General features: G+C 44.0%; 1 protein-coding gene across 4 annotated transcripts in view; it reads right to left on the bottom strand.

Annotated features, from left to right (window-relative positions):
- SH3TC2 (SH3 domain and tetratricopeptide repeats 2) overlaps nt 1-21,646 on the bottom strand; it is a 168,263-nt gene that overhangs the window by 61,712 nt on the left and 84,905 nt on the right. For all 4 annotated transcript variants that reach the window (XM_040344530.1, XM_040344531.1, XM_040344532.1 and 1 more), the window contains 3 exons: nt 19,041-19,146; nt 9,971-10,114; nt 2,782-2,989 (listed from right to left, as the gene is read on the bottom strand). In XM_040344530.1, the coding sequence (XP_040200464.1) occupies nt 2,782-2,989; nt 9,971-10,114; nt 19,041-19,146 (458 nt within the window). The remainder of the gene's footprint in view (nt 1-2,781; nt 2,990-9,970; nt 10,115-19,040; nt 19,147-21,646) is intronic.

Below are 21,646 nucleotides of genomic sequence, written 5' to 3'. Positions count from 1 at the left end.
GGTGACATCGCTGGATCTAGGGACAAGGTAAGTAAACACTGTCTGTGGATCCAGCGAGGCAAGCCCGAGTCTGACTCGGGGTTACCGCTCGCAGCATGAAAATCTAACCCAGAGTCAGACTCGGGAATACCGCCAGGGTGGTTAATGAGAAGGGGATTTTTTTTTTGTACAATGGGATGCACATTTTGGACAGAGAGGACCAATGGATTGCAAGAGGTGTGAAAGGGACCATCTATGTCAAACTAGAACAGCCATCATTGAACTGGGGATATGGGCCTTTGACACCACAGGGTTGATTTACTAAAACCGAAGAGTGCAAAATCTGGTGCAGTTCAGTAATAGTAACCAGGTTTTATTCTCAAAGCTTAATCTAAAAAAAAAGCTGAAGGTAGAAGCTGATTGGCTACCATAGACAGCTGCACCAGATTTTGCACTCTCTAGTTTTAGTAAATCAACCCCCATATGTCTTTAACCGGTTCCCGACCGGCTCCTGTAACATTTACGTCGGCAGAATGGCACGGCTGGGCAAAGTGACGCCCTTGCCACGAGCTCTGTGACTGCAGGACCTGTGGACTCGATGTCTGCTGGTGTCCCATGATCGGGCCACAGAGCTGCAGAACGGGGAGAGGCAAGTGTAAACAAGCCTTTCCCCATTCTGCCTCTCATCGGGAACAGCGATCAGTGACGTGTCACTCTAAGCCACACCCCCTAGCAGTAAGAATCACTCCCTAGGACACACTTAACCCCTTCAGCGCCACATAGTGGTTAACCCCTTCACTGCCATTGTACTTTTCACAGTAATCAGTGCATTTTTATAGCACTGATCGCTGTAAAAATGACAATGGTCCCAAAAATGTGTCAAAAGTGTCTGATGTGTCCGCCATTAAAGTCGCAGTCATAATAAAAATCACTGATCGCCGCCATTACTAGTAAATAATAAAAAAAAATCCCATAAAACTATCCCCTATTTTGTGGACGCTCTAATTTTTGCGCAAACCAATCAATATATGCTTATTGCTAATTTTTTTACAAAAAAAATGTCGAAAATATGTAGCAGCCTAATCTGAGGAAAAATTCATTTTTTTATAGATTTTTGGGGGATATTTATTACAGCAAAAAGTTAAAAATATTGATTTTTTTTCAAAATTGTCGCTCTATTTTTGTTTATAGCGCAAAAAAAAACGCAGAGGTGCTCAAATACCACCAAAAGAAAGCTCTATTTGTGGGGAAAAAGGACGTCAATTTTGTTTGGGAGCCACGTCGCACGACCGCACAATTGTCAGTTAAAAAAAATGCTCTGGTTTTTTTTTGCCAGTGAAATGGTCCAGGGCTTAAGTGGTTAATACAGTAAATAATGTGGTTTTAACATCTTTACCCTGGTGTTTTGACAAAAATTCACATCTTCATCCATGCAAACCGAAGGGTTTATGAAACCCTCCCGACATCAAGGATGTGATTATGTAACTAGTATATGGTGTTTTTTTACATCTCAATTCCTGTCCTTAGACGATACCATCTGCATTTTCATGGTAGCTGGATCAAGGTGGTGGTGCTAGCTGTTTGGATACAAATGATTTTCCTGACATTTATTAGTACTGAAGTGGCTTGGACAAGTTACAAAACGTCTTCAACATTACAGAACAAATCAAGCTGAATGTAGCGAACTACTAGTACAAATACCATGACCTAGATAAATGAGAATATTCACAGACAGTAAATGCTACTTTTTTGTGTTAAAAAAAAATTAAGTATTTTAGTCTTTTTTTACAATGGGGTTTAGTGACCCATTTCAATCTGCGTTTCTCAACGAGTATGTCTTTATTCTTAAACTGGTTATAAAGGCAAATCGTTTTTTTCCTAGAAAAAAAAGAGAAGTTATATTTTCCTGCTCTTTGCAATGGTATTACACAAAACAGCACCTTACTTCCTCTTCTGGGGTCCCTCAACAGCACTTTCCTCTCCTGCGAGTACCCCCATAGCAAGCCATCTGCTATGGGGCACTGGTGCGGTTGCACTCCCAAGTTGGGATGTGTGCTACCATAGACACACACAGTTTGGCTTGGCCCTGCCTCCACTCCCTCGTCAAAGGATTTGATTGATAGCAACAGGAATCAATGGCTAACGATGTTGCCTCTGTATCCTGTGAGAAGAGGAAGAGGAGAGAGCACAGCTGCAGACAGGCACAGTACTGGATCGAGAAAGGAGTCAGGTAAGTGTTTAGGCAGGTGTGGGGGGCGATAAAACTGGACATTTTTCCTTAATGTATGTGGACTTTAGAACAATTTTAATTAGGTCCTTTTCACACTGGGGCGGAAGGTGCGGTGGCGGTAAAGCGGTATTATAAGCGGCGCTTTACCGTCGGAATTGTGGCAGTATTCGCCCGCTAGTGGTGCGGTTTTACCCCCCCCCCGCTAGCGGCCGAAAAAGGGTTAATATCGCCAGCAATGTGCCTCTGCAGAGGCGCATTGCCGGCGGTATAGCCGCAGTTTCCCATTGCTCTCAATGGGAAGAAGCCCTCAGGCTTTCACACTGGAGAAACAGCAGCCGCTGTTTCAGGTCGGTTTGCAGGCGCTATTTTTAGCACAATAGCGCCTGCAAACCGCTCCAGTGTGAAAGGGGTCTTAAAGTAAATATAGTCACTTTTTTACTCTCCTGCTTTGTCCCTTTGAACATCATAAATTATCTATGGGTTGGTAATTTTTAGCTAGTGTTTTCATAGTCACAATAAAATATTATATTTCTTTGTATACAATGATGCATGAAAGGAGGTAGAACACTTACTGGTAAAAAGGATGAGGCAGTGGCTCCACTGATATGATGGGCAATAATCCACGCTCCCCTGTACTCAGTGACTGGCCTTCCCATGATGACTCATCACCGATGTCCTTCATATAGACTACATCATTCATAGAAACTGCAAGAAACTCAGACTTTCCGTCATCCACCTGAGCGCCAGCATCATGAACCACAGCTCGAGCATAAAAGCACCCTACATTTTACAAGATTACACAAAGAATCAGATATATTTGAATTCTGAGAGAGTCATTCTCAAATTAAAAAGCTGTATCGGTGTGAGTCATTTTTAATATGACCATACTATTGTGTATCTAGACCGACCCGTCAACCGTGGGTAGCTGAAGGGGCAATCGGTAACACAGCCCCACACACAGACCTTCGCCAAGCCGCCACCGCTCTCCTCTTCACTGTTAAGCTTCATGTACGCTGCTGCTCATAAACAGACGTTTAGGAGCAGTTGAGCATTTTTTTCAACTTCCCCTGAACTCTCATCTATGTTATCTTATCAGTTCATGAACACAGGGTCGTTTACAGTCATTTCTAGGCAGTTGAGTTTAGAAGCATTCTTTGGAAAACAGAAAAATGCATTGAGGATGGATGTTCAGAGGTATTTGAAACACCAAATGCCCGAAAACAGCTTGTAAACGTGTGTAAATGTGGTAACTCGGTTTTAGTCACGTTTCGTTTACAGGCGTTTTTTTTTTTAAAATGCTCCTAAGTACAAACGTGGCAAATTGAGGCTAATCATGGCATGCAAAAGTTGTTTACTATCTGTCAAGTTAGATAGTTTTAAAACGTCCGTGTACATTAAGCCTAATGCGGAGATCGGGAGAAGTCACAGTACTTCATAGATGTCAGGGGCAGGAGCTGCTGGAATTAACGTTTTCCATTAGCCAGCAGGTGCTTTGTTGCCGGGCAGTCCTAGCAACCAATCACCAGTTTGTTCATGTAAAAAGTTAACAGTCAGATGAAGGGGACAGAGGACACTGCATGGGGGAGCACAGAGGACACTACAGTGGGGGCAGAGTGTGAAGGGATCAGAGGACAATGCTTTGGGGAGCAAAGTACACTACAGTGGGGGGACAGAGGACATCGCATGGGGGGCAGAGGACACTACAGTGGGGAGGGGATGAAGGGGACAGAGGATACTGCATTGGGGGGGGGGCACTATAGTGGGGGGGGGGGTGAAGAGGACACTGCATGTGAGGGGACAGAGGACTTTACATTGAGGGGTGAAGGTGACAGGGGACACTGCATGGGGGGGCACAGAGGACACTACCGTAGGGGGAGGGTGTGAAGGGGTCAGAGGACATTGCTTTGGGGGGCAAAGTACACTACAGTGGGGGGACAGAGGACATCACATAGGGGGGCAGAGGACACTTCAGTGGGGAGAGGGTGAAGGGGGCAGAGGACACTGCATTGGGGGGGCACTACAGTGGGTGGGGGTTGAAGAGGACACTGCATGGGAGGGGACAGAGGACTTTACATTGGGGGTGAAGGTGACAGAGGACACTGCATGGGGGGGCACAGAGGACACTACAGTTGGGGGATGGTGTAAAGGGGAAACATTGATTTGGGGGGGCGCAGTGGACAAAACAGTGGGGGTGAAGAGGACACTGCATGGGGGGGCACAGAGGACACTACATTGGGGGGTGAAGGGGACAAAGGACACTGCATGGGGGGCACATAGGACACTACAGTCTGCCGCTAGGTGGAGTAGGACTGCTCAGTCAGTCAGCCGCTAGGTGGAGTAGGACGCTTCCCGACGAGTCTGCTCCACTCAGGGACAAGCTAGACAGGCAGTCAGTCTGCAGACAGGTGCACTCCTCCCAGCCCCCAGCGGCGAAGCACACACCACCGCTTCCAGGACCAACCATTGCCTCTTTTCCCCTTGGCCTCCAGTAGTCCATCTCATGCCCCCCTCACAGGCTCCTTCCTTAAAGGTAAGCCCTGGTGTTTACCAGTTTGCCGCCCGTCTTCCTGCCCTCTGTCCGGGGGTAGATTGCGGCCGTCCTTTTAAGGATAAAGCCGCAACTTTCCGCCCGGATAGACACCGCATCCTGTGCCCCCACACTACCACCGCTACTCAGGGCACCCCTCCGCCATCTCTCCGCTTCAATTTCCGCCTTTTCGGGCGTTTTTTCGATACATCCGAGCCGGCCTGGAAAGAATCGCGGCAGCCGCGATCTAGGAAAGGCCGCGGCTTCATCCGCGGCCTAGCGGCGCGGCGCTCTCCCGCCCGGCAACCATCACCTAACTGCCTAAACAGCCCAATAAAGCCCCCCCCTACCCCTGAGGAGCAGCTTCTCCTCCCGGCAATCGATCAAACCCTCCCCAGTAACACGGATCCTCTCAACCTGATAGCCCCTAGCTGGATCCTGCTGACTGATCGGCGGCCATCTTGCTACACCCAACTCCACTCTCTCCTTTCTCAAAACTATTGAACTTGATCCAGGGTTCGCCTGATCGCCGCACTAGGGGTCAGGAAGGATTTTTTTCCCTGTCGTAGCATATTGGCCCAGCACGGCCAGGGTTTTTTTTGCCTTCCTCTGGACCAGGCCAGGATCGAGGATTAGTTAATCCTCCCCCCCCCCCCCCCCCTGGTGTTATATGACCATGGCTAATCTGCAATATTCTGCAGAAACCATTGGGGATCTGAGGCGATTTGCCGCAATATTACCAGCCATGACCAAAAAAGCCCTTAGAACTGAGCGACTTTGAGAAGCGATCGACGATCGACTATCAAAAATCTCAGCCGTTTACCCCAGCTCAAGCACACCTCATGTGCTCTGATCAACACAAGATCGGCAGTAAAGCACCGACTAGAAATCCATGATTTCATTCTACAACACTATCTAGACTGCCTCTTTATTACAGAGAGCTGGCTCACAGCCGACTGTAACACCATTCTCGGAGAATTGGTGCCAGCAAACTATCGTATTATAATGGAAAACAGAACAGGGCAAAGAGGAGGAGGACTGGCGGTGATCCATAAGACGCATCTTGCGATCACCAAACCAGCCCTTCAAAACCCTCTTCCATTCATGGAAACCCTCACTCTGCAACTGCAAACAAACTCCCAGAAGACTGTCCACATTCTTCTCTGCTACAGACCACCTGGTCCAAAATCGCAGCTTTTACTATCATTGACGGACTTTATTTCGACTTACACCCTTAACGGCAAACATTTTTTGCTGCTCGGGGACTTTAATCTCTGGGCCAACTCCCCACAAGACCCCGTTGCCGACGCCTGTATTGACCATCTGGAAGGATTAGGGCTAGAACAACTAGTATGTGAGCCCACACATGCTTCAGGTCACACTCTCGATCTTATTTTCAGACAAAATCTGGAAATAAAAATTTTGGAAAATGAACCGTTGCCATGGACTGATCACCATGCAATTAAATTCATTATTTCCGAATTCCCCCCCTTAACAAAAACATCAAAACCAGTGACAACACACTGGACTAGATGTCAGAAGAAGCTCCACTCGGAACTCTTCAAAACCACGTTAAGGAAAAAAATAAAAACAATTCAGCCGCATCAAACGGCTGAAGAAACACTGGATGCCATAAACACAGCCCTATTACAGTCAGCCGACTTAATAGCGCCGAAACGTAAAACCTGCATCCGGAAAAATACCTCCAGCTGGTTCAACAACTAACTGGTGTTACTGAAGCAAGAGCGCAGAAGGGCGGAAGCTGCTTGGAAAAGAAGCACTTCAGATGAGAACCTCATCACCTACAAAGCAATAACACGAAAATACCACAAAGAAATTTTCAAAGCCAAGAAAAACTATTTTTCTGAGGCTATCAACAGCGCCCTTAATCGCCCACGCAAACTCTTCAAGCTGGTCACTCAGACCATGAATCCAGGATGTCTTGAAGCTCCCAATTCGGATACCCAAGAATTTTGCGATGAATTATCAGATTACTTCATTGATAAAATCGAGGGAATCCGGGAAAGCATTCAGCAAAACAACACCCCCCCTACCCCCCCCCCATAATTATCCATACAATACCTGCAGTATTTTACCACAATTAGGTAAGTTTACGCTGGAACCCATCTCTATCCATGCCACCAAGAATATCATTGGTGCCTTGCGTAACGGCACAGCGCCAAATGATATCATCCCCACTAAACTGCTGAAGGAATGCGCTGACATCTTGGCACCTCCTATCACGCAGCTTATCAACCAATCATTCAAGGAAGGCATAGTGCCTTCCCAGTTGAAAGAGGGCATAATCCGACCTATCTTAAAGAAACCCACCCTAGACCCCAAGGACCCAATTCACCGCCGTCCCATAACAGGCCTAAACGTTCTCTCAAAGGTAATGGAAAAAGTAGTGGTACAACAGCTGCAACAGCATCTAGATACCCACAACCTACTTGATCCATTTCAATTGGGCTTCCGTCCCGGACACGGGACGGAAACAGCATTGCTCAAAATATGGGACGACGCTCTTGAGGCAGCAGACGAAGGAGAATCTTGTCTTCTGGTTCTGTTGGACCTAAGTGCAGCCTTCGACACCGTAGACCACAAGCAACTCTTGACTTGGCTAGCTGAAGTAGCCAGAGTCGCAGAAGGCGATTTATCTTGGTTCTCCTCTTTCTTGGACAACCGATCGCAAACAGTGAAATTAGGACCTTTCACCTCTGAGAAACGTACATTATCGTGCGGAGTCCCTCAAGGATCGCCTCTGTCGCCGGTGTTATTCAACATCTATCTCCGTCCTCTTTTTACAATCATTAGCAGCCAAAAACTGCTTTATCATTCATATGCAGACGACACGCAACTATATTTCCGCATTTGCAATAAAAAGGATCACCACCTCAATCTAGAGACATGCCTCTCTTTGATAGAGAACTGGATGACAAAGAGTTATCTTAAACTCAACGGAGCGAAAACAGAACTTCTCCTGTTTCACGCCAAGCGTATGAAACAACCTGCAACAAATTGGACCCCCCCCCGCCCATTCTGGGCAAAATCATCACCCCTAGCGCCAAAGTCAAAAGTCTCGGGGTCATCTTCGACTCCTACATGACAATGGATGCACAAATAGGGTCAGTAGTCAGCGGTTCTCACCATCTGCTGGCCCTACTACGCAGACTTACTCCTTTCATTCCCAAAGAAGACATAGCGGTCGTGGTGGGAGCAATTGTAAACTCCCGACTGGATTATGCAAATGCCCTTTACCTCGGACTCCCAAAGTACCAAATCGCTCGCCTGCCAGTCGTTCAAAATACGGCCGCCAGACTTGTGACTGGGATAAAACCTTGGGAATCAATCTCACCTTCACTGAGAACCCTTCATTGGTTGCCAGTAAAAGACAGAATTGCTTTTAACCAGTTCCCGACCCCCGCATGTACATATACGTCCACAATATGGCACGTACAGGCACATGGGCGTACATGTACGTCCTTGCCTATTAGCGGGTGGGGGGTCCGATCGGGACCCCCCCCGCTACATGCGGAGGTCGGGTCCGCTCGGGGAGCGATCCGGGACCACGGCGCGGCTATTTGTTTATAGCCGCTCCGTCGCGATCGCTCCCCGGAGCTGAAGAACGGGGAGAGCCGTGTGTAAACACGGCTTCCCCGTGCTTCACTATGGCGGCGCATCGATCGCGTCATTCCCTTTATAGGGAAGACACGATCGATGACGTCATTCCTACAGCCACACCCCCCTACAGTTGTAAACACATACTAGGTGCACCCTAACTCCTACAGCGCCACCTGTGGTTAACTCCCAAACTGCAACTGTCATTTTCACAATAAAGAATGCAATTTAAATGCATTTTTTGCTGTGAAAATGACAATGGTCCCAAAAATGTGTCAAAATTGTCCGAAGTGTCCGCCATAATGTCGCAGTCACGGAAAAAATTGCTGATCGCCGCCATTAGTAGTAAAAAAAAAAAAAATAATAAAAATGCAATAAAACTATCCCCTATTTTGTAAACACTATAAATTTTGCGCAAACCAATCGATAAACGCTTATTGCGATTTTTTTTACTAAAAATAGGTAGAAGAATACGTATCGGCCTAAACTGAGGAAAAAAAATGTTTTTATATATGTTTTTGGGGGGTATTTATTACAGCAAAAAGTAAAAAATATTGCATTTTTTTCAAAATTGTCGCTCTATTTTTGTTTATAGCGCAAAAACTAAAAACCGCAGATGTGATCAAATACCACCAAAAGAAAGCTCTATTTGTGGGGGGAAAAAGGACGCCAATTTTGTTTGGGAGCCACGTCGCACGACCGCGCAATTGTCTGTTAAAGCGACGCAGTCCCGAACTGTAAAAACACCTTGGGTCTTTAGGCTGCATATTGGTCCGGGGCTTAACTGGTTAAAGCACTCTGTCTAACGCATAGATGTATCCATGGGAATGCTCCCCATTATCTATGCGAAAAAATAAAAGCTCATAATCCCAATCGTGTTTTGCGATCCACCAATCAAAATCTTCTTCAGATACCGAAAGCCAACTACAAATCCAAAGGAGAAAGGAGATTCGCGGTCCAGGGTCCCAGACTATGGAACGCTTTACCAACCAGCATTCGGTTGGAGGAGAACCACTTAGCATTCAGGAGAAAGATCAAAACGCATCTCTTTTGATACCAAAGGAGACAGGAACAACAAGCGCCCAGAGGCGATTAAGTTCGCATGTCCCGCGCTATATAAGTTTTTCATTCATTCAAGGGGGTGAAGGGGACATAGGACACTGCATGAGGGGGCACAGAGGACACTACAGTGGGGGGGGGTGAAGAAGACACTGCATGGGGGGGCACAGAGGATAGTGCATGGGGGCCACAAAAGACACTACAGTGGGGGAGGGTGTGAATGGGTAAGAGGACATTATTACATTGAGAACAGGACATTATGCTGGGTTATTATTGGTATTTTATTTTTTAAAGGGTGACAACCCCCGTCCCCCCCATTCCCCCGGGGAGCTTTGATTTTCTCCATGTTGTCCAGGTAGATCTCAACTTCTGAAAGGTTGCCTACCCCTGACCTAGACTAACCTTCAATACTTTAGATATTGCGTATAAAGTCCATCTTTCTAATTTACAATTTGATTAATAAACATACTGTATATCTGAAATATACTTTAGGGGGCTGTAAACTATAATCATGAGCTTACAGAAGACTTATGCAAATATAATATAGTGTTCCATACCTTCCTGGAGAAGGAGGCCAAGATACAGTGTTGCCAATTCATCCTGATTTACAGATACTTGTACTTCAGTGTCTTCTACCAGCGCAGAATTCAACCAGTATCTCTCATCGAAGAGCAGATGTTCTAAAGTGCAAGCCACAATACCTAAAAAAAAGATAAGTATTGTGAATAATTATTCAGGACATATTTTGATTTATTTTTGCAGTGTTTATATGTATAATGTTACTTTCCCCTTTTTCATGCTTCCTCTTTTGTATTTTTGTTATGTATGAAATAGAGAGATTTGTAGATTGGCAAATAAAGAGAACACTGTAGTTCACTACAATCATTTATCCTCCATATATCTTACCACTTTGGAGATGTCAGGCAACTAGCAAACCTTTCAACTCTCCCTAATTTGGAGGGATTGTCGCTCTTTAGAAGCCAACCCCCTCCCCCATCCTTTATTCCTGCTCAGTTGTCCCTCTTATTTTGGTCTGATGTACATATATATCTATGAAAATGTACTAAACTAACTACCAAATGTGTTATTCTGCACTAAAATCTTCATCCTATCTCTGAATAACCTTGTTTGTTACTTTGAATAGCCAGCATAAAGGAAAAGTAATGTTGGGGAAAAAAAATCTGGATTTAACCTATCATTTGTGACAAATACATTCTTAATGGTCTGCATAACTGGAAGTGTGATGGGTGTCCCTTTTCTCTGAAACAGGAAGTGATAGTGCCCACCTGTGTCATTTTAATGCTGTAATTTTTGTAAACTTTGATGAACAGAGACTTGTATGAATAGGTGTACAGTACATATGTAGTAAAGCACTGTGTAATGTGTTAAATCTAAAAAAAAAATGAAATATACAGATATAAACATTTTATTGAACAAAAATGAAAACTGTGACATCTAGTGGTTAAACAAGAAATTGCAGTAGGAGCAATATGATGTGTACTTCTACTAGGAAGCTGAGAATTTAAATGTTTATTGTAATATTTCATGTCACTACCATGTACAGAAATCACCAAAGGAAAAAGCAGAATGAACAATTGAGTATTGAACACATGCCACCAATACTGAATTGTACCTTTTGGTGTACCAGTTTGAGGGCCGGATCCCACTTCGAATCACACAGGAACACACTGTGCATTCCTATGCGATTCACACACAATCTGGGTCCAGTGCGATTTCAGCCCATTCATTTGAATCATGCCAGACAGCACCAAAAGTAGTGCATGCACTACATTACAAAATGCACAGCAACCGGATCACAGGGTACTACTGCACCATGCAATCTTATGCAGGCAAACGCACTAGGGTAGATTTACTAAAACTGGTGCACTCAGAATCTGGTGCAGCTGTGCATGACAGCCAATCAGTTCCTAACTTCAGCTTGTTCAATTAAGTTCTGGCAATAAAACATGGAAACTGATTGGTTTCTATGCAGAGTTGCACCAGATTTTGCACTTTCCAGTTGTAGTAAATACACCCCACTATGTTTGCAACCCTATATGAGGTATTGCTAAGTTAATATTGACACCCTCTGCAGATCGCAAGTGCAGTGTGCTTTGAATGCAGTACGGGAGACGCGCACGGAACACAAGTTTACCGCACCACTCTGGTGTGAAGTGGAACTCAAAGAGGAGTTCCAGCCTGGGAAAAAGAAAATTAAAGTCAGCAGTTACAAATACTGCAGCTGCCGACTTTTAATATATGGACACTTACCTGTCCAAGAAGTCCACGATGTCGGCACCCCAGCTGATCTCCCAGGTGCTGCCGCCGCTATTTCTGGTAAGGAAAACTGGCAGTGAAGCCTTTCGACTTGACAGCCAACTCCCTACTGTGCATGCACGAAGCACGGGGGAGGAGGAAGGGGCCGAACTTCTGAGGGACCGCGGCGCAGTCTCCCAGAAGTGGGGAAGGGTATCTGTCAAAAACAGGTACCCGTTACCCCCTCCCCCTGAAAGGTGCCAAATGTAACACCGGAAGGGGGGGGGGGAAGCAGATCAGCATAAATTCCACTTTTGGGTGGAACTCCACTTGAAGTCTGAAAATTACGGTAAGTCCTGATAGAACACTTCAGGCTGGGTACTTTTGCATATAAAATCTATATAAAACGTAAAGCTTTTCATATATATATATATATATATATATATATATATATATATATATATATATATATATAGCTTATATAGCTATATGTACAGTATAAAGCTAGATAAAACATAAAAAATATGTCTCTGCACTGTTTAAAATCAAGTCTTGTCTTGCTATGCACATGTTCACTTGCTCTCTATTCTTGGCACTTTGCCTAAAATCAGAGCCACTAGAGGCCAATCAGCTGCCAGCTTTAAGATTAGGGTAAAGTAGTTTTTCCTGCGCTACAGTGGAAACTAAGGCCCGGATTCACGAAGAGCGGCGCATCTCATATGCGATACGCCAACGTAACATAGAGAGGCAAGAACAGTAATTACAAAGCACTTGCTCCCTTTGTTGCGCCGGCGTAACGTAAATTGGCCGGCGTAAGCCCGCCTAATTCAAAGTAGGAAGGTAGTGGGCGTGATCTATTAAAATGAAGCGTGACCCCATGTAAATGAAGGGCCGAACGAACGGCATTCTCAGAATCACGTCGCATATACTCCCTAAGATACGACGGCTCAATGCCTATGACGTGAACGTAACCTACGCCCAGCCCCATTCACGTACGACTTACGTAAACGACGTAAAATACGACAGCTGTTCCCTGGTCCATACCCTAACATGACTTACACCTGCTTTATGTGGCTTAACTTTACACCAGACTTAAATTTACACCGGACGTACGCCTTACGTAAACGGCGAAGATTACTGCGATGGGCGTAAGTACATTCGTGAATCTGCGTATCTCGCTCATTTACATATTCAACGCGTAAAACAATGGAAGCGCCCCTTGCGACCGGCGTAAATAGGCGCCCAAGATACGACGGCGTAGGAGACTTACGTTGGGCGGATGGAGCCAAAATTCAGGCATATCTAGCTTTAAGAATCAGGCGCATAGATGCGACGGCGCATCAGTGCACTTACGCGGCGTATAGAAAGATACGTCGGCGTAAGTGCTTTCTGAATTCGGGCCTATGTGTGCAGAGGGTAAAGGTGCAGCAACTACCATATGGGCCAATCACTAGCCACAGTGAGACATGGAAAAAATCAAGAGATGGTGTTGCGCTCCAATAGCATAGAATGGTGTAATTGGTAAAATGTATAAATAACCAAAATAGTATAATTGATAAATGAATGTGCAAATATGCAAATAGACTGACTGAAAGTTAAAAATAGCTATAAATGCTAAGATAAGGTGCATCCAAAGGTGTACTGAATAAATGTGCAGATAAGGTGTCTCAGGTGCATAAATAAAACCACAACGTAAAGATAATAGTATACGCAGTCGCAGATGAAATTGCAGGATGGTGTTATGTTCCAAATACATACAAATAGGTGACTGTATAATGTAAGTAAAATCACATCATATGAATGGTGGATGGAACCGCAAGATTGTCCAATTGTTACAAAGTGTAAATGGTGCAACTGCGACTCAGTCCAAGAGGTGAAGAAATTGCAAGGTGCAAGTAGAGTGCTGGGTACAGAAATAGAATCGCAGCATAAAGATAATATATGCAGTCGCAGAGGAATTAGCAGGATGGTGTTATGCTCCCATCAACATAAATGACTGAACATAACTGATATACACCAATGATGGATGATGCAACTGCGACTCAGTGCAAAGGGTAATGCGATTTGATCAAAAGAAATTGCAAAGTGCGAGTGAAGTGCTGGGTGCTAAATGACATCAGCAGGTGGCAAGGTGACTTGTTGGTGAATCTTTGGTGTATGGTGACACCCGAAGGTGTGCTAGCAAATAACCTTACGGCTGCAAGGTAAGCAGCATTCAATAAAACCAATTAAACCACTCAGGGGTAGAGGGGATAATTCCTATCCGTCCTTCCAGTGGTGTGGCGCCTAGGGGGTTAAGGCTTCCTTCCAGGCTGGGTGGTCAGCAAGGTAAGACGGCTCCAAAGTGTGTCACCAGGCAGGGTAGAGAAAACATAGAGGAGGCTCTCTAGTGTAATATGTTTTAAACACTCAGCGGTTTATTCAAACATATACTGTAACAAACAGGGTACTCACATTTAAAAAAGTAATATAGTGTATATCAGAAACGAGCAGCGAGCTTGCACCGTGCAAATGTCACTTCCGGTGTCCTAGTGTCTGACGCGTATCGTCACATGACTTAATCGGAGAAGAATGAAGTCTCTGATGAAGTCATGTGACAGTGACGATACGTGTCAGACACTAGGACATGGAAGTGACGTTTGCACAGTGTGAGCTCGCTGCTCCACTTGCACCTTGCAATTTCTTCACCTCTTGGACTGAGTCGCAGTTGCACCATTTACACTTTGTAACAATTGGACAATCTTGTGGTTCCATCCACCATTCATATAATGTGATTTTACTTACATTATACAGTCACCTATTTGTATGTATTTGCTCTCTTATTCAGTTCACTGTTTTATTCATCCATCATTGTTGCATATCAGTTATGGCCAGTCATTCATTTTGATTGGAGCGTAACACCATCCTGCGATTTCCTCTGCGACTGCATATATTATTATCTTTACGTTGTGATTTTATTTATGCACCTGAGTCACCTTATCTGCACATTCATTCAGTACACCTTTGGATGCATCTTATCTTAGCATGTATAGCCATTTTTAACTTTCAGTCAGACTATTTGCATATTTGCACATTCATTTATCAATTATACTATTTTGGTTATTTATACATTTTACCAATTACACCATTCTATGCTATTGGAGCGCAACACCATCTCTTGATTTTTTCCAGCTTTAAGATTAACTGTTGCTGAAAGGGGGAAGACGACATCAGGAATGACACAGACTGTGTGGAGGGAACACAGATTAGGAAGAGATACAAGAAAATCAGGAAAGGTGAAAGGACAAACTGTGCTGCCAGGAAGACACAAAAGAGTTACATTTACAAGGATAGTGTCTTATTTTATCTCCCTGATATTCTCTCCTTTCTGGAAGCCTGAACTTCAGCACTGTAAGGCCCCATTTATTTTTAAGGCACATTTTTCCATTTTTGCAGCGCAATTATGTCAGGTAAAAATGTTTTTAAAACGTTACTGAAGGCTTCTTGTAGCAAATTCCAAACAGTACATTTCAAACTAGGGTTGTCCCGTTACGATACTAGTATCGGTATCGGGACCGATATTGAGCATTTGTGCGAGTACTTGCTTTACCGATACTTTTTTTTTACCCTCTGAGAGGGGGCGGAGAGCGGGCGGAGATGGGGGGAAAGGGGGCAGAGAGAAGGCGGAGAGGAGGCTGAGAGGAGGCGGAGAGCAGTCCTCGGGTATGTAAAACATGCCACTGGAGGAGAGGAGAGCTGCTGCTGCTGCCGCCATCACCTTTTAGTTGATCAGCGCTCCGGGAACATAACAGCTTTCATTTGAATAGCTGTGTGTTCCCCGCCGCGTGTCGTCATATATAGCCCCTCCCCCTTGTCTGGTAACTTTGATAGACAGATCTACCATCCCTGGATTGGACGGGTGAAAAAAAAAAATATATATATATATATGACGTAGCGCGGCGGGGAACACACAGCTATTCAAATGAAATCTGTTATGTTCTGTATATGCTCTCCTCTCCTCCAGTCGCATGTTTTACATACCCGAGGACTGCTCTGCTCTCCGCCTCCTCTCAGCCTCCTCGCCGCCTTCTCTCCACCCCCTCTCAGTCTCCTCTCCAACCGTTCTCCGCCCGCTCTCCGTCCCCTCTCAGAGGGTGAAAAAAAGTATCGGTAGAGCATTGGGAGCATTTGCGCGAGTACAAGTACTCGCGCAAATGCTCAGTATCGGTCCCGATACCGATACTAGTATCGGTATCAGGACAACCCTAGTTTGAAATGTACTGTTTGGAATTTGCTACATCAACTAGACTGCGGGGGGGCTTCCTCTTTGCCACTGGAGACCTACACAAAGCTAAATTTGGGGACATAGCTGCATTGGGAGACATGGCTGCATTGGGAGACACGGCTGCATTGGGAGACACGGCTGCATTGGAAGACACAGCTGCATTTGGGGACACAAGGCTGCATTTGTGGACACATGACTGCATTTGGGGATACATGGCTGCATTTGGGTCCTGCATTTGGGGACACGGCTGCATTTGGGGATACATGGCTGCATTTGGGTCCTGCATTTGGGGACACGGCTGCATTTGGGGATACATGGCTGTATTTGGGTCCTGCATTTGGGGACACGGCTGCATTTGGGGATACGGCTGCATTTGGGGAGACATGGCTGCATTTGGGGAGACATGGCTGCATTTGGGGATACATGGCCACATTTTTAAAAAAAGTATCGGTAATCGGTATCGGCGAGTACATGAAAAAAAGTATCGGTACTTGTACTCGGTCCTAAAAAAGTGGTATCGGGACATCCATATTTCAAACCTAACTATCTGAACTGAAGCTGCCCAGGCATACCTTGACAGTGGCTCCTTCTTACTATCCCATGTCAGTTGTGGACAGGAACAGGCTTTTTACAAGCAGTAAAAAAACTCCCCCTGGGACCCAGCCTTCCTCTTTTTTTTTATATCACAGGGTGGAGGGCAGGACCCATTAAGCCCAGGAAAGGAGCTTGAATCTGGTTACCCTCTTCCCATCCTGGACAAGCTAAGGACTTTTTCTGACGCCCTGCCAGTGCACTGCTCCAGTGTGAAAGCCAGGCTTTCACACTGGAGTGAATGGATCAACTGTTTTAGGGCGCTTTGCAGGCACTATTTTTAACACTATAGCACCTGCAAAACGCCCTCAGTGTGAAAGGGGTCTTACTCTCTGTAACAAAAACCCACATTGTAGGCAACCTGCCTACATGTGCACTATTGAAACATTCTGATTTTATAATATACAAATGTTAATAGACCACATGCACAACAGATGAGCATGTTACAGCATGACCCAATACAAGTTGAGCACATTGTATAATGTGGTAGGACACCCTATTCTATTAACCTAATGGTCAACGAACCAAGAATGTATTAGTACAACTAAAGGTATAACTTATTTTTTTTTTTTTTCATTTTGGATAGTGTAAGGGATGGTTTTAACCCTTGTCAGTTTTTTTTTTTTTTTTTTAACTCTTTGTCATCTGTGAGATTTTTGCTCACTTCGAGACCTATGGTCAAAACAGGAAGTGAAAGGAAATCCCTCCAAAGTGAAGGAATCCCTTGTAGTCACCAAAATCATCAGAACTAGTGTCCTTATTCAAAAGGTTATTTTCTTGTTCTGGGGACATCTCAGAATTTGTGATTTTCCCTCCGTGACAATGGTGAACGAGGAGACTAGACAGCAATAAAAACTGACAAGCATTCTAATCCCTCTCCACTCTTTATAAAATAAAAATAAAAGTCTTGGCTTTAGTTATATTTTAACCGCTCGATTCCGTGAGCTGACGTAGCTGTACGTCGGCTCCTTTAAGCGGGATAGCAGGGGGTGCCGATGCTTGCGGCCGGCGGTCACGATGACAGCCGGCCATGTGGAATCGCGGGAACAAGAAGGCAAATCCCTGTTCTGTGAGTAGAGGAGAGGCAGCAGAGAGTTGAGCGATTGCTCGTCTTCTGCTGCCGACGTTGCTGGACTCCAGGACAGGTAAGTGTCCATTTATTAAAAGTCAGCAGCTGCAGTATTTGTAGCTGCTGGCTTTTACAAAAAAAATTACGGCGGAGCTCCGCTTTAAGAGGGACACTGCAGCATTTGTGCCTATTTAAAACAAATTACTTTGTACATGTAGTTTTTAATTATATCATGTGCAAGTATTGGCGACTGAAGCTGCCAGTGAGGAGGACTGGTCATGAAGACCTTTTAGGCATAACAATTATTTTTATCATTATTATACAGGATTTATATAGTGCCAACAAATTGTGCAGCGCTTCAATTAAAGTGACACTAAACAATATTCTTATTCTCAAAAATAACACATCCAACACTTAATAGCTCTATAATTTCTTTTGCATTAAATCTGTTTTTCTGCCTCTTTGAAACATTGTCCTTGAGCTCCCAAACCTCTACAACCCCCCCCCCCCCCCCCCCCCAGTCCCCTTACTTCCATTTGTTTGGAAAGAGCAGTGTGTGTTAGTGGTCATGTGAACTGCTCTGTGCACATTACTCTAGTCCACAGTCTATAGTCCATCTCAGGGGAAAGCAAAAGAGGGTGGGTATGTTCTTGCATACAGTGGAATGTAGCCACCCACCTACAAGAAGTACAATCACAGCAGCAAACAAAGGGAATTTGGAGGAGGGCGGGAGCAACAGCACTTCTGCCCAGCAGTACTTGGGTTGTTCGTTCAAATTACAACCATGGCACTACCTGCCTGAAGTTTGCATTGTTCTCCCTGTGCCTGTGTGGGTTTCCTCTGGGCATTTTAATTTCCTCCCACACACCAAAGACATGCTGGTAGGTTATTTGGATCCTGTCTAAATTGGCCCTAGTATGTGTATGTATGAATGTGAGTTAGGGACCTTAGATTGTTATATTGTAAACTCATTGAGGGCAGAGACTGATGCATATGTACAATATATATGTAAAGTGCTACGTAAATTGATGGTGCTTGTAATAACTAAATAATAGAAGGTACCTTTTGAGTTAAGAATACATACTTGAATAAAATATATATTTTTTAAACCAGAGTTTAGTGAAAATGTTTACATATTGATTTACATCTTACTTATATGCAGATACTATGTAGATTAGTTTGTTTGTTTTTTTATTAATCCAATTCAATCCCCAATCTTTATGCATGTTTATTTTAAACGTATACCAGTAGCCCTATTGTGCACACAATAATCATTTATGCCTGCAAGTTACTTAACAATGATCCAGTTACCTGACATTTTTAAATAATATAAATAATAATAATAATAATAATAATAATAATAATAATAATAATAATAATAATAATAAAATTGAAAGAGAGCAGTGAGAAATTGGACTTGAAAAGAAGGGCATGTGCCATCCCTAACCTAGTGAGAGGTAAGTAGTAAACTTCCAGATTTCCTCTATAGTCTTAAAGGTGATAATGAAAACATCATTCTGGGCCTGGATGGACACTAGCCGGGCAGACAGCTCCTGAAAGAAATGACAACATACAGTTACAGCCCTGCTAGAAAATCATGCTAAAAGCTACATTCTGTTGTGGACACTAGATGGCAGTCAGACAACTTGGTTATGTTGCACATCAGCTTTTTTTTTGCAATAATAGAATTTTCTCCTAAACATCAATCTTAGGGATGCTTGCTGTCATTAAAGGGTATCCATAGTCATTAAAACCATACTCATGTCATTTGTATGGGTACCTTAAGCATTTTATGTGAAAGCAGCACACTCTTATGCTGCGTACACACGATAGGTTAGTCTGATGAAAACGGTCTGATGGACCGTTTTCATCAGACCAAACCGATCGTGTGTGGGCCCCATCGGTTATTTATCCATAGGTCAAAAAAATAGGAACTTGTTTTAAAATTATCTGATGGACAAAAAACCTATAGAAAAAAACGATCGTCTGTAGGTACGTCCATCGGTTTAACCAGTTAACAACTGCCCTATAGACGATATACGTCTACAAGGCGGTTGCTTAACTCTGGGAGGACGTCAATGGACTAAAGAGGAGAGACACTTGGGCTTTTACACTGGGATGGCATGGGAGGCAGCCCCCAAGGTTGGCAAAAAGAATGTTACTATTTTAGTCGTCCAGTTTTCAAATTTGCAACAGACCATTTTAAATGAGCTTTGGCCCAGAGAATATAGTGGCATTTATGGATCCTGTTCAGATGTGGCTTCTTTGCATGATAGAGCTTTACCTTGTATTTTTGGATGGCACGGCGAGCTGTGTTCACAGACAATGATTTTTGGAAGTATTCCTAAACCCATGCAGTGATGTCCATCACAGAATCATGCCTGTTTTAAATCAGTACCATCTTGAGGGCCCGAAGATCATGGGCATCCAATATGGCGTTTTGGCCTTGTCCCTTGCACACAGAGATTTCTCCAGATTCTCAAAATCTTTAGATATTATGTATCGTAGATGATGATACATTTAAACATTTTGCAATTTTATGTTGGGAAATATTATTCTGAAATTGCTTGATAATTTTTAGACAGCTTTTCACGGCTTGGTGAACCTCTGCCCTATCTTTACTTCTGAGACACTGGGGTTGAATTACTATTACTATTTAGGTTCATTGGCAACTGGTCAGTAACATGATTGGGTCTAAAAAGATAATTTTAGCAGGTCACAGAGGGGTTGATTTACTTAAGGCAATTAGACTGTGCACTTTGCAAAGTGCAGTTGCACTCTGCAAGTGCAGTTGCTCCAGGGCTTAGCAAATGAGGGGATGCTTCACTTTGCAAAGAATACCCAATCACATGCAAGGAAAATAAATACAAAAAAAAAACAGCAATTTTGCTTGCAAATTATTGGATCATGGAAGTCAGCAGAGCTTCCCCTCATTTACTAAACTCTGGAGCTACTGCTCTTGCAGAGTACAACTCTGTGCACAGTCTATTTGCCTTTAGTAAATTAACCTCTCTGTGACCTGCTAAAATTCTCTTTTTATACCCAGTCATGTTACTGACCTTTTGCCAATGAACCTATTTAGTTGCTCTTCCTTGTTAGTACCACTTACTTTTTCAGCTTTCTGTTGCCCTGTCCCAACTTTTCTGCGATGTTTTTCCTAGGCGATGTTGAAACTACACTAGATAAAGTGATGCAACTGGTAGACGAATTCGGCCAGTTCTCAGGACTGACAATCAACTGGGAAAAATCCGCTTTGCTACCATTGGATCCAGTTGATCCTCAGTTTCCCAGGTGCCTCCCAACTAAGCGTGGTCAAAAAATTTAAATATTTAGGGATCTGGATAACAAAGGACGCTACCCAATATACTAACTTAAATCTAACTTAAATCTAGATCCGTTGCTACTGAAGTGGAAAAATAAATGTGATATCTGGAAAAGACTTTCTCTTTCCATAGCAGGAAGATGTAACTTAATAAAAATGCTATGGCAACCGCAACTATTATATCTGCTACATAACTCGCCAATATGGCTAGGACAAAAGTGGTTCCAAAACATAGAATCGCTATTTAGAGAACTTATATGGAGGGGAGGCCAAGTCAGGATAAGTCTGCAAACACTTCAACTCCCGGTAAAAGAAGGGGGTATGGCGGTTCCACACCCAAGGCTATATTTTATAGCGTCACAACTGCAACAACTGGCGGAGTGTGGAACCGCTGAGGGAGAGGGAGCCATTAGCCAGCTGATGTTAACAGGAAACCCCCATAAATTGCTAGAGGAAGCTTTAGAAGCAGATTTCTTCCCCCATAAATATACGACCATAAAACTAGCTCTTAAAGTATGGCATATTACAAAGGCACTACTGGGGTATGTTGGCCCAACAGAATTTTCCCCCTTATGGAAAAATAACAACTTACAGGAAGTAATAACTATAGAAGAACCGGGAGAGTGGAGGAGACAAGGCATAGACCGCCTAAAGCACTTGTTTGAGGGTAATACCTTGAAAACATTCCCAGAATTATCAAGGGAATTCAATATTCCAAACAAAACATTTTT

Source organism: Rana temporaria, chromosome 3 (genome assembly GCF_905171775.1).
Source record: "Rana temporaria chromosome 3, aRanTem1.1, whole genome shotgun sequence".
Lineage (NCBI taxonomy): Eukaryota > Metazoa > Chordata > Amphibia > Anura > Ranidae > Rana > Rana temporaria.
Note: the sequence above shows the minus strand (reverse complement) of the source record. Positions and strands in the feature narration are given on the sequence as shown.